At 39.1% G+C, this 13292-nt stretch overlaps 1 protein-coding gene across 1 annotated transcript; it reads right to left on the minus strand.

Annotated features, from left to right (window-relative positions):
• Positions 1 to 5174: 5174 nt before the first annotated feature.
• LOC133735674 (uncharacterized) lies at positions 5175 to 7485 on the minus strand. The gene is made up of 3 exons (XM_062163071.1): positions 6998 to 7485; positions 6204 to 6914; positions 5175 to 6093 (listed from the first exon to the last, which is right to left on the minus strand). Exons 1-3 carry the CDS (start codon positions 7446 to 7448, stop codon positions 5279 to 5281), a joined length of 1977 nt encoding a protein of 658 aa, XP_062019055.1. The 5' UTR covers positions 7449 to 7485; the 3' UTR covers positions 5175 to 5278.
• Positions 7486 to 13292: the final 5807 nt, after the last annotated feature.

Raw genomic sequence — 13292 nt, forward strand, 5'->3', positions numbered from 1 at the left:
AAAGCTGCTAGCACGCTACTTCAGTTTCAGTCACGATTACCTTGACCTGCAGGATTAACCCCTACACCATTGAATAGTGCACCGGGTTGCCATACAACAAACCCGGTAAGCTTATGAAAGCTCGTATGAGTAACTCAAAACAACTCACACAAACCCACGAGATAAACTCACACAAATCACGGGATAAACCCACACGTTTCAATCAAGAAACAAATCACACAAATCACAGGATAAACCCACACGTTTCAATCAAGAAACGTACAAATCAAGGCGGACAGACTAGAGCTCTAACTGATCATATCCACTAACCCGGCCAAAGGCGTGAATTCCCTATTTTCCCACCCACGATCACATTTCGTGTTCCACGATCCTTAACTTGTAAGTCTTTGGATCTACGGTATAAATTCCAAAACATTAAAGGAGTCGCACTAGACCCAAAATGTTACAAGAATCTAAAATAAAAGATTCCCCGTAATTGATCCCTATCAATTACTCCCGGTACAAGACCCACATTTAAATAAACCACCCGCAAACTAAAAATGTTCCACAATACACAACACTTTTCAAAACAATAGAAATCAACTCTTTCACAAAATATTGTTTCCCGAAAAGTCACACACTCACACCCAAAACAATAAAATGAACGCACCCACAATTATTGTTTTATCACACAAATTCACCTACCCATATATATTTCACGAAAATATATATACATAGACATTCACTCAGGAATGCTACTAATACCAACTATAGTTTGCAGTTAACTAAATAACTATCAAAACGATAGGGTAAACCCGTTCGTAAATGAACATTATGAGATTACTCACCTCGAAATTCCCGCTGCGTCTTCAATATAGAACAAAGCAGCCAAACCACAAAATAACTATCCAAGAATACTTCGTCAAGTACCTAATCACATACGGTTTCAACTTAGTAACGAATCACAAACGATTTAAGTTTGAAACTCCTGTTTTGAACTAAAATCCCCAACGTGGCGCCAATCGAGGCGAACCCACATCCGAGACCACCCCATGTCTCTGAAATACTTCTACGATCAATATGTCAAAATCACAAGTCGGTCGAACGCTCAAATCCTCACGGATCGAATCATCGAACCGTCCGAAACCATAAAAATCACAACTTAATCATACGATCTCAAAAAATTGCGTATTATATATCGAAACGCTCGTATCGAGGAGACAATGATATATAAAACCAGAAACTATCCCTTACATGACCGGAAGGCTGCCAAAACCCCGCCACAGTTGGTGGCACAACCACCACAACCACCACCAGCCAAAACTCAAAACTAGATTAATCCAACCGTCCAAATGGTCAAGAACACCAAATAGATCAACTTTAATACCTGGGGTTCAAGCCAACACGGCCTAGATCGCCGCCTATCACCGCCACAAGCTGCCGTGAACTGTTCACCTTGAGTTGATCTGATTCCAACGTGAATTGATCAAAACAAACACCATGGATCGCTTGAGGAGGCTCCTACGAACTCAAAATTGGAAGCTTGAAGCTGTGCAGTCGTCGGAGCTACGAAATCTGATCGGGTCCGACTGCATCCAAAAGCTACCACCACCCAACGCCGCACACGATGAGAATCATCGATAGAGGACGCCACAAGGAGGAGCACACGGTGGAGGCGAGTTGGTCTGGCTTTGTTTCACCTGAAAAGGTCGCCGGAGATCGCCAGAAAAGCCGGGTCGGGTCGACCGGGTCAAGGTCGGGTCAGTAGAAAATCAGGAGAGAGAAGAGAGGTTTCTGAGTTTCCGAAAATGGAAACTTGTCAAATGAAAATAGTAACCTTCCAAAAACGGAAACCCCTATATATAGTAACTTTCCAAATTTTCAAACGCTCATAACTTTCTCATACGAACTCTGATTTTCACGTTCCGCATATTCACAAACTCGTATCGACATGCTCTAAGACTTTCGTGAAGGAAGTTTATAGAGAATCTCAACGTATCAAAAGTCAACCTTGAACCCTCCCCCTAAATCCACATTCTTCAAATAATAATTCGTCCGAAACACTTCCGCTCTGTCCACGAGCAACAAAACAGTCCTATAACCACAAATTAGATTCCAGAAAATCCTCGGAAAATAATAACCAATTTCTGGGGTACTACATTTCATTAGATTATCGGGTTTGTTGTGTGGCAATCTGGTGCCCTATTCAATGGTGTAGGGGTTAATCCTGCAGGTCAGGATAATCGTGGCTGAAGCTGAGGTAGCGTCTTTGCAGCTTTACGGTAGGAAGCCATTTTTGTGACTTTACCATTGATAAAGACTTCCGTTGTGTAGTAAGCTCTGAGGAGCATTTACGTTTTTTTATGTGGTGATAATTTAATTCGTAAACTTATGTAATATATGACTCTGTGGAGTGGGTCTATATTGACATAGTGGGTTCAGGGCATCACTATATACTTGGTTTAAAGGGAAAAAAATTTCCAGGTATTTTGTATTGATGGTTGAACCATTACGCATGTATAATTATGGAATTATATATCGATTTTTATTTGTGTTAAAAATCAGGGGCGTGACAGTTAATTTATATTGTGTTGAAAGAGTACTTTCAGTTTTGATGTAACTTTTTAAGTCATGTGAGACTTTATAAATGTTTTTAGTTTGAGGATCTGGTGTCACAGTAGTGATTGAGGCAAGTATATCAGGATACCAAGCCTTTGGCCGGGTGATTGGTTACAATTCAGTTAGAGCTCTTATCTATTTGCCATCGTATGTCATGGGGATAACCAGGGTGTTACTTGCGACTCATATGTATATGTTTTTAAAAGAGAGTTTCGGTGTTTTCTTTCTTTTATTGTCCATGAAGGACTTGGGTTCTTAAAAAATTATGGGAGTTTTCACTTGAGTTGAAAAGGTGATTTCTTGGTTTAGCGTGAGTTGTTTGATCTCCTTATTTATTTTCCTTTTCATTTTGTTTGTTTGTTTTTAATGTAATCTCCTGAACTAAACTATATGCAGGGATTACTATGATTTCTTTTGTTTGATTTTAATGTAATCTCCTGGACTAAACTATATGTAGGGATTACTATGGTTTTGGTTTTGTTGTCAAGATTTCAAATGATTTAGTTGTCACAGTGATGATTGGTGTTTTCTTTAAAAAGAAAAGAATTTTGATGTTGGAATTAATCTTGGTGTTGATTTGTTATCCTTGAGTTAGAAAGGTGTTTTGTGGTTATTTAGGTTTACTCACATGAGCTTGTTAAAGCTTACCGGGTTTGTTGTTTCAACTCGGTGCATTATTCCATGGTGTAGGGGCTATTGTGCAGGTCAGAGTAACAATCGTCGAAGTTGAGATGTTGTTGCTGTCCTAGCTTAAAGCACCAACAGGGTAGAAGGTGACGACCCTAATGAATCGACTATGAAGGCGGCTGTTAGCTACATCAGCCCTCAAATTCCTTCATCGTCACTGACTGGAATCCTCCTAGGATAGCTGGTGTTCATATGGCAGCCGCTACTGCTGCTTACGGTCGTATCTATATGGATCCGTACACTTCAAGAAATGACTGCTACTACACGGATACAGACTCTGTTATTCTAGGAAGTCCTCTTCCAGAAGAAGATATTTCTTCTACTGAATTGGGTAAGTTCAAGTTGGAGAACTTGGTAAGTGAAGGCATTCGTAGAAGTGTACTTTTGGTTTGAGTCTTCTGCTGAGTAGTGAGTGTAGTAAGTGTGTTTACTTATTGAATTGTTGTTCAATTTAATTTGTAAACTCTCTGTAATGTAATATGTAACTCTAAAGAATGAGTCTAAATTGACATTGTGAGTTCGGTTTGTTTTGTTGCTTAGTTTAAATGGAAAATTTTCTAAGTGTTTGCTTGAGCTTGTTAAGTCATCGCATTTCGGATTCGAATTTCTTTATTCGAAATTCAAGGCGTGACAGAAATGTCATTAAGATTTAGTTCATATAATGGCTTGTATTAGTTGCATACCTGACATAGAGGTTTATTTGACTATACCATACTTACCATACACATACTAATCTGGGTAAAACACCAGACTTTCAGATGACAATTGAAAAAGAAGAAGTAGTAGACGTGACTTTCAAGTACTAGAAATATAATGTCTACCGGCTTTTAGCAGCTGGAAAAAAAAATGGAAAAAAAAAAGAGAGCTAGACATACACTTCAAAATAGCTAAATAGCCAAAATATAGTCTGCTAAAGATGCTCTTAGCAGCTGCATCAGACTCCTAAGTTACTCTCTCTATTTTAACTCTAGCAATCTAGCTCCTAAATATAGAGAGCAAGATGAGGTTCTCTATAATTTTTTTTTTAATTTAAAATATTTCTTCTAAGTTGTTATGTGTAATTTATAAATAAATTTAAACTATTTTTATTTTTTCTATAAAATAATATAAATTCATAATTAGTTAAAATAGAGAGAGCTGATGCAAATGTATTTTAAAGGATTAAATACTTGTTACTCCTCATACTTTTTACTGAAAAACAGTTTAGTCCCTCGGCTTTTAAATTTAATAGGTAAGTCTTTAAACTCTCATTTCTCACACTTAAGGTCCACGCCGTCCACTACCCGTCAAAAAATTCTATTAAGTTGCCAACATGGCAAATACTGCGTTGCCAGCTCAGCTGGATGCCTGCCAAGTCAGTATAAAATGTCCAAATTACCCATGGCCTAATTTCACCCTTCTTGATCCCAAATTCCCACCAAAACATATATGAAGCAGCCAAAAAGAAACCAAAGTTTGATCCCATAGAAAAATCTGGACACATTGTAGCAGAAATATTGATCAGATTCAAAACGATACCAAAAATAGTCAAAAAGTACAATGAAAACAGCAACTTTCCTTCATTCATAATGGTCCCAAAAATACAAAGTTTTTGCAGCATAATCCAGCCCTAAAACAAAGCTCTAATTTACCAAAAACAAAAATTAGAGCATTACATCCTCAATGGTTCAGAAAACTAACATAGCTCTAATCATCTTATCAAAAGATTAGAGCTAGCAACCAAGTGACACAGCACAAGGTTGCCCAAAACAAGAGGATGTCTAATCTTCCATTTCAATAACTAATTTCCATCTCCTTTACCTGAATTGTTCTTGATTCTTTGTGAAGACCTTGATGGTGTTGCAACCTTGTCTCTTGAACTCATGCTGGCAGATGTAGCTTGTACGGGTCTTGATGTTGTAGAGGCATTTGGGGCAGTTGGAGGCCTTGGTCTTGTATTTTCACTACTAGATTTTGGAGGCGTTCCTCTTGCAGGTCTGTTTGGAGGCGTTCCTCAACTCACCATATTTTGGGAAGTTTCTCCCTCATTAGTGTTGAGCTTCCTCTTCTTAATACCGGCAGCTGAAGTCTTCTTTCCCTTACTTGGCAAATGTCTTTGACAGGTTTTCATATTGTGACCTTCTTGGCCACAGTTGCTACACTTGAGGGATCTTTGTATTCTTCCAATTTTTCCAGTACCATTGATGACCACCTCTAAAACATCCTTAATCCTTTTTGTCTTCGGCTTACCAGGCTGCCTTGTATATTGTGGAGGTAGGATACTTGGACCATCACCATTGGACCACATGTCCATGCTATTAACTGGCTGAATGAGGTGACTGTAGATACTCATGTACGTCTTCTTGAGATAGCAAGGAGCAATGTAGTCATCGGGTTCAGCCCTCATGCCATTAATTGCACAAATGGCATGTTTGCAAGGGATGCCGGTTAAGTCCCATCTTCGGCAAGTGCAAGTCCTCAAGTTAGTGTCCACAACATTTTTGGTGCCTTCAATATTCTCAATCTCAGCTTTGCCACCACCATTGAATGTTGGGATGCAATCCTCCGCAGCTTTCACCTTATTCTTCTCAATGATATTCCTTGCTTTGGGGCATACATTTCCATGGTAAGCCTCCATTTTATCCCTTCGAGTACGAATCCTCCTCATTAGCTTCAGCCTTATCTCTTCCAACATAGTGACAGGGGGCTTGCCCCTTGCGTCCAAGATCAATGCATTGAAACTCTCACAACCATTGTTGATGAGCATGTCACAATCATAACCAGCAGGGAAGTATGCCCTTGACCAATGTTTTGGGGGCCTCTCGGGCTCTGCAAAAAAAAAAAGGATATTCATGCATACAAAGTCAGAACCAAGTAGTCAACAGAAATCTAAAATACACTAAAATACTAAGTTAAGACATTTATCGAGAACACATCACCTGACAACCATTTATAAGCATCCTTATCAAGGGTCTTCATCTCCTCCATCTCCTTCTGAAAATAAGGCAAAGTTGTTGCCTTTGCACACTTCCACATCTGATCTTTCATAACTTTTCCAGGAAACTTCTTGGTGAAGTTAGTCCACAAATGTCTTGCACAAAACCTGATCTGTGCAGATGGAACCAGCTCTTGTAATGCATGTTTCAAACCTTTTTGCTTATCACTTATGAATATCCAGCCTCTACCATTATTCTCACAGCTCAGATCCTTGCACAACAACTGTAAAAACCAAATCCAAGAGTCCTTTGTCTCCAGCTCAACCATTGCATAAGCAACAACCCATGAAGTGTTGTTAGCATCAATTCCGACAGCAGTTAGCAGTTGGCCACCAAAACATGTCTTCAAATGAGCTCCATCCAAACCAATCAAAGATCTGCAACCTGCCTTGAATCCATTCTTCCAAGCTCCCAAGCAAATGTACAACCTCTTGAAAACAGCTGCCTTCTCGGAGTTGCTGAAGTCACAAACCAAGTCAATTGTGGTTTCTGGATCAGCCCTTTGAAGTTCCTTCCCATAATCAGCCAGCCTTGCATACTGCTCCTTGATGCCCCCTTCTTCTACCTCTAACAATGCAGCTCTCTTTGCTCTATAGACCATACTTTTGGAAACACCTGCCCTAATGCTTGCTGACATAGTCTTAGCCAAATTCTCTACATTATCAAACAACAATGAATCAGTTTAAAAAGTGAAACATAACCAACAATTTGTGTCTAAAATTGTTTCGAATGTATACCTGGTTTTATGGCTTCATTAAGAGCAATTTGATCCTTGAACTTGGTTGTTAAGTATTTCTGCCGCACCATGCTGTTGTTAAACTTCCTATAGCAGTTATGCATGGGATTGTACCTCTTTATCATCAAGGTGCTTTCATGCTGCATCTTGGAAGCAAACAACTCAAAAGGACAGTTGTTTTCCTTACAGACCACCCTCAACCTTGTCTTATCATTCTTTATGTAGACATACTCCCACCCCCCTTGGATTGCCTTCTCCCTCAATGCATCCCTCAAAATCTGTACAGTTGCAAACTGCATCTTTAAACAGAAATTGGATTTCTTCATATCCGTGCTTGGGTTGAATTCTATACCAACTTCCTCCAACTCCCCATCTGAATCAATTGCATGTTGCATCCTTTCTTCATCAGAATCATCAACCCTATACATATCCTCATCATCATCATCCCCCATATCAGGTGCAATAGACCCTAAACCACTAGTACCACTACTTCCTACCCCTGAACCCTTACCCTTCGTAGTCTTCGTCATCAAATTGTGGATCATAATCACCATCTGTACTACTATCCCCATCCTCACTCAACTCTTCCGGCTCAATCTCGAAAGATTGAAGATATTCCATATCATCTATCAGTTTGTCACTGCACACCACCTGAACTGCTAACCCCTACACCACTGCCAGTTACCCCACCTGAACTACACGGTACACCAAATCCAGGATACTCCAACAACAATGGTTTTTTAACTGACCTTTCATCCACGAGTTTACCTTTACCCTTGTCTTTTGCATCTCCTCCAGCAACACAACTTCCTTGAGTAGTAGGACACACATCATCAATTTCTTTAATAATCACCCCTTGCTTCTGCTTGGTCTAGGCTCAGCTGGCAGCTCCTTGATGACACAACTTGGAGGCTTTTTAGGCTCATCAGGCAGCTCCTCTATCACCACACTGCTGCCTTGACTAAATAAGAAGTCTTCGTATATGTAGATGTCGTCATCATCTTCCTCAAAAATACCCTTAACCTCCATGTGATCCAAGTACAGTGTAATTATCCTAACCAGGGGCACTGCCTTACACATTGTCACAACATCACCGTCAGATTCCAGTTTGGTCAATGGATTATGCTCATCACCCACCCTATACCAATAGTCAATTCTTTGATCAGAATAGCCTTGATTAAGCTGCCTAACCATGTTATCAACTTCTACTAAGGACATCCTGTCCTTGTCTACGTTATCGTAGAAGTCAACCTTCCCTCCTACATAGTCATTGTTTAGTATGCAGCCTCTATGAAAAACTTTCATGGTGAAATAGTCGGGGTGAGCTGCAAAACAGTGAATGATAATCAATTAGCATGCAAGCAAAAAAAGATAATCCAACTACTTATTATACTTGGCTATAAAGAGGTAAACGCCAAACATATCCCTTTATAGCCATATAGGACCACTAGCCCAGAAATTGGACCACAACCAACAATTCCACTATATTAAAAGCAGTTGCGCTTTCTACTTTCAACCTTGACAAAACTAACAATATTAAAATCGAACCAACCCATTTCAATAACCATGGTTATCCATTCTGCAGCTAAAGTCATGCATACAAAGCAATTTTCATACCCAAAATCCCTAGACCCAAAACCCAGAAACCAATAAAGAAACAAACACCAATTTTAAAATTAGCAAACCCCAGAACTCCAAACCCTAACCAAAAGTTTAAAACCCAGAAATTTTTAAGACGACAAAACCAAATCCTTTATCAATAGCTCATAGAACAACCCAGAAAGCACGAAAAGTTTAAAACCCCCCAAATTTTTTTAAACCCTAGTATGGAAACAATCGAGCCATACAAAGTAGGATTTAAACCATTTCGATTCGAAAATAGAACTCACAATATTGTGGGATATCATTATTGCCGCCTTCTACATCTCGAGGAACCCAGATATCGTCGTCCGCCATCCCAGCCACATCCACCTCTCTCTATCCGCCGCAAACAACCGTATAATCCACTCAGGTTTTCACTATAGTCTTCGACGATGAGTGATTCGATCTTCGAGATATGAGATTATGGATGCAGATTTTCGGGGTTAAGAGGTAACAGTGGTTTAGGAGCGATTTTGAATTTTTAGGGTTTGTTGGGGGAAATGGGGTGTACGGGCTGATTCAAAACGGGGTTAGGGTTGAATTCGATTCGGGGCATTTTCGACATTTTACAATTTATCTGGCCTATGTGGAACTGGGGTGGTGTCAGAACGTTTGCCACGTCAGGCGGATAACAGAGATATTGGATGGCGTGGACCTTAAGTGTGAGAAATGAGAGCTTAAGGACTTACCTGTTAAATTTAAAAGCCGAGTGACTAAACTGTTTTTCAGTGAAAAGTATGAGGAGTAACAAGTATTTAATCCTATTTTAAAATTTGCTATCAAAAATGATTCTTTAGCTATTTTGACTAAAATTTGAGTAAAAAACGGCTAGCATTGCTAAAGGTGCACTAAGGTAGTACGAGTGACTACCAAGTTCTAAAACTTTAGTGTCTACTAGCTTTCAATTTTTATTTTTTTTTGTGCTACAAATTTCATTGGTTACTTATTCTAAATGTATGATATTTAGTGATCTTCATGGCTATAGTTAATCATGATGTTTTATTAAAAAATTATATTTTAAGTATTCAATTAATTTTATATGACGTGGCAAGTTTTAATAGGGTGGTGATATCACCACAAAACAAAAGTGCTGAGAAAATTTGAATCCTTTTTTTTTTTTCCAATACGATGTCAAGAGAAATATAGTTTTAGATACATCATTGCTATGTAGTTTATTAGTTACATATTCTAGATGTATGTTATTTAATGTCATTGCTATAAGGTATGTTAAAGTCATGGGTATAAGGTATGTAGTAGGTAGTGATTTTCAAGTTCTAAAATTTCAATGCCGACCTGCTTTTTTATTTTAATTTATTATTTTTATGCTATGAGTAATTTCATTGATTACCTATTCCAAACGTATGCATGGCATTTAGTAATGTTCATGGATAAGTGGTCTGTTGTTTTATGTTATGAGCTTTTTCTTCGATACCTTTTCAAGGGGTATACAGTTTTAGACACCTCATTGCTATGTGATTTATTAGTTATGCATATTATATAATGTCATAGCTACAATGTATGTTTAATGTTATTTAACGTAATTGGTAGTAGACATGACTTTCAAGTTCTAAAAATTTAATGTCTACCAAGTTTTTTTGTTTTTTAGTTTGTTCTATGTTATGAGTTTCATTGGTTACCTAATCAAAATGTATGGTATTTAGTGATATTCATGGTTTTGAGGTAGGTTGTATTATGCTATGAGTTTTTTCTGATACCTTGTTAAGAGGGTATATAGTTTTAGATACCTCATTATGGTTAGCTATTCTAGAGGTATGTTATAATGTTATAGCTATAAGGTATATTCAATGCTATGACTTTATTTTGATGCGCAGTTACTTTATTTTCCAAATAGTTTCCATACTCTCTCTTTAGTGTTTAGTCATTTTTGTTAAGGGTCCGTGACCTACGAATGTCTTATGATAACTGACAGGACCCGCCCCAGATTTCACCCTGAAATCCGAGGTGGCCCTGCGGGGCCCACCTTAGAGATAACTCTACCGAGAACTAGCCTAGTCACCCCTAAAGTGGACTACCCAAAACACTAACCCACAATAGATCAGAGCCAACAAAGAAGTGCGGAAGCCATTCATCAACTATGCCTCGAACCAAGTACGCCCGACCTAAACTAATAACGCCTGCAAACTGGGCATTAGAAACCGAAAGGCCCAGGGGAAAGTAGACGAAAAAACGTTAGCGTGAGTGGACAAAAATAAACAATTTAAAAGAAAAAGGATTTCATACTTTCCCACATTTATTCTCTTAAAAATCTGATGCATGCAACAATAAGAAAACACATTTAGCTTTAAATCCAAGAATTTCAAAACGATAAACCGACTAGCCTCGCTAGTCACAACATTCGAAAAAGAAAAATATCGTAAAACCGAAATCTCGTTTCTCAAGAAAATAAGACCAGCCTCGCTGGCTACAGTGAAAATCGGACTAGCCCCGCTAGTCAAGCGACGATAAGATATGGGGAAGAGGTATCACCAGACGAAAGAAGGGAGCCTCCCAGGCTCGGGTCGGAGTGTCCCGCACTCTGGAGCATCCCATGCTCTGCTCTTACTCACCCACGAACACATAGTAAGCAGGGAGGAGTACTAATAGGCTAGCTAGCAATAAATATGACGACCCAGGTATGGTGGGTTAAAATCATACGAAAATCGAAAATCAGTAAGGCTTCCCCATAAGTCCCGCGAATAAAGAAAATACGGGTACAATTCCCAACCGTACCCGGAAATTCTCATAGTAAGTCACAAAAATCAACAGTGTGTCCCACACGTTAAAAGAATAATTAAATCAACAGTTTCCTCGACAAAACTTCCATTTTCGAAAACCTTTCAAAATTCTCAAATCAACGAATACAAATACAATATTTAAATCCGAAAACAATTCATTCCCGAAATCACTTTATAATATTTCATAAATCTCAAAACCCAATCAAATCCGAAATCATTTTATAATCCGAAAACCAAAATCACTATCGATAGCAAACCATCATATGCTCAAAATATAAAAGATGATAATTAAATAAAGCATTACTTTAGAGAAATAAATGCATGCATCAATATTCAAAATCAAACGTCCACTCACAGTACTGGTTGGCGACCACGCAAACGAGTTCCTTCGTCAAGCGATAGCTCAATAAATCGTCCTGTACACAAGTACACTTCCATAAACGACAATTCGAATAAATAATTACGAACCTAAACGAAACCCGAAAATCCCTATCTCCATTACTTCTCGGATTCAATCCAAATCACACTCATAACACCAATTCCTCGATTTACATATTCCACAACGAAAACGAGGGAAATCCGGCCGTTGGATTTCCCACAATTCAATCACAAAACTTCCGAACTTCGGAAAATCACAAACAATTCCAAACTCCTCCAAAATTCACCAAAATTCACATACAAGCTCTACAACATTTATAGGATTTAATGGGCTAAAAACTAGAATCAAAACACTGCCCTACACGCTGCAGCCGCCGCCACCGCCACCAGCTCCGATGGCCACCAAACTTTGGTAGCAGTACCTACTCAACAGACCCAACAACTTTCTCAACTGAGACAAAGTCAGAAAATGAGTAGAAGTACCTCAACAATTAAGGAGAAGGTTGAACCTGATATGTGAATAGTAACCCAGAAATTCATCTCTTCGATTCTTCCTCCACGCTGCAAATCATGGCTCAAGGCTAGGGGAAAAATGATCCATGGCAAAAACCGAACCTTCGACGCCGGTTTGGTGGCTGGAGATGGCCGGAATCGCCGGAAATCGACGAAACCCCAAACTGCTACAGTAAACTTCACGGCCTCGGTTCTTCCCTTTCCGGCCACGGCGTGACGACCGACGACCACCAGCGTGATGAGGAGGAGGAGACGCGTCGGTGAAGCTTCGTTTCACGTCATCTGGTGGTCGGAGCAGAGAGAGAGCCAGAGTTGCAGAGGTGAGAGAGAGAGAGCAAGAGCTCGGGGACGAGAGAGAGAACACGCGGGGGAAGAGAAACAGAAAAGAAAAAGTTACCAGCCACAGTGAAAAATTCAAATATATACTACTTACCGTGAACAGTAACTTTCACATTTTCGCTTATAACTTTCGCATACGAACTCCGATTTTTACGTACCACATATGCACGCGCTCAGTTTAATGTCCTCTACGACTTTCATGAAGGAAATTTTCTCAAATTTTGACCCGAACAAAAAGTCAACTTTTAGGGCCACTAAAAGTATAGAAACAAAGTAAAAACTGAGAGTAAGTGGTAATACCCTGGAAAATCCAAATTAAATTCTGTGGATTTTTAGAAATGATTTCACGATAGTGGGAGCGAGTACGAGGCTCGAAGGAATTGTGGAATTAGTTCGAACGATTAATTTTCGAAAAACGAACGTTATTTAGGGGGTCTCAAAAAGTGACTTTTTATACATTGGGAATTTGGGAAAACTTCCTTCATGAAAGTTGTAGAGGACATTAAACCGAGTGCGTGCATATGTGGTACGTAAAAATCGGAGTTCGTATGCGAAAGTTATAAGCAAAATATGAAAGTTACTGTTTATGGTAGATTGGTATAAATTTGAAATGTTACTGTAGCCAGGTAACTTTTCTCTCTTTTCTAAATCCTTCCCCCGTGCTCTCTCAGTCTCTCTCTTCTGCAACTC

This window comes from Rosa rugosa, chromosome 3 (assembly GCF_958449725.1).
Source record: "Rosa rugosa chromosome 3, drRosRugo1.1, whole genome shotgun sequence".
Lineage (NCBI taxonomy): Eukaryota > Viridiplantae > Streptophyta > Magnoliopsida > Rosales > Rosaceae > Rosa > Rosa rugosa.

What these genes read in the sequence shown, in the direction of transcription:
- LOC133735674 (XM_062163071.1), bottom strand. Translation starts at nt 7,448, where the DNA reads ATGGGGGATGATGATGATGAGGATATGTATAGGGTTGATGATTCTGAT. An exon ending in TAATGAAGCCATAAAACCAG is followed by an intron (nt 6,915 to 6,997) that starts GTATACATTCGA and finishes TTGATAATGTAG; the next exon opens with AGAATTTGGCTAAGACTATG. An exon ending in TGCTTATAAATGGTTGTCAG is followed by an intron (nt 6,094 to 6,203) that starts GTGATGTGTTCT and finishes TTTTTTTTGCAG; the next exon opens with AGCCCGAGAGGCCCCCAAAA.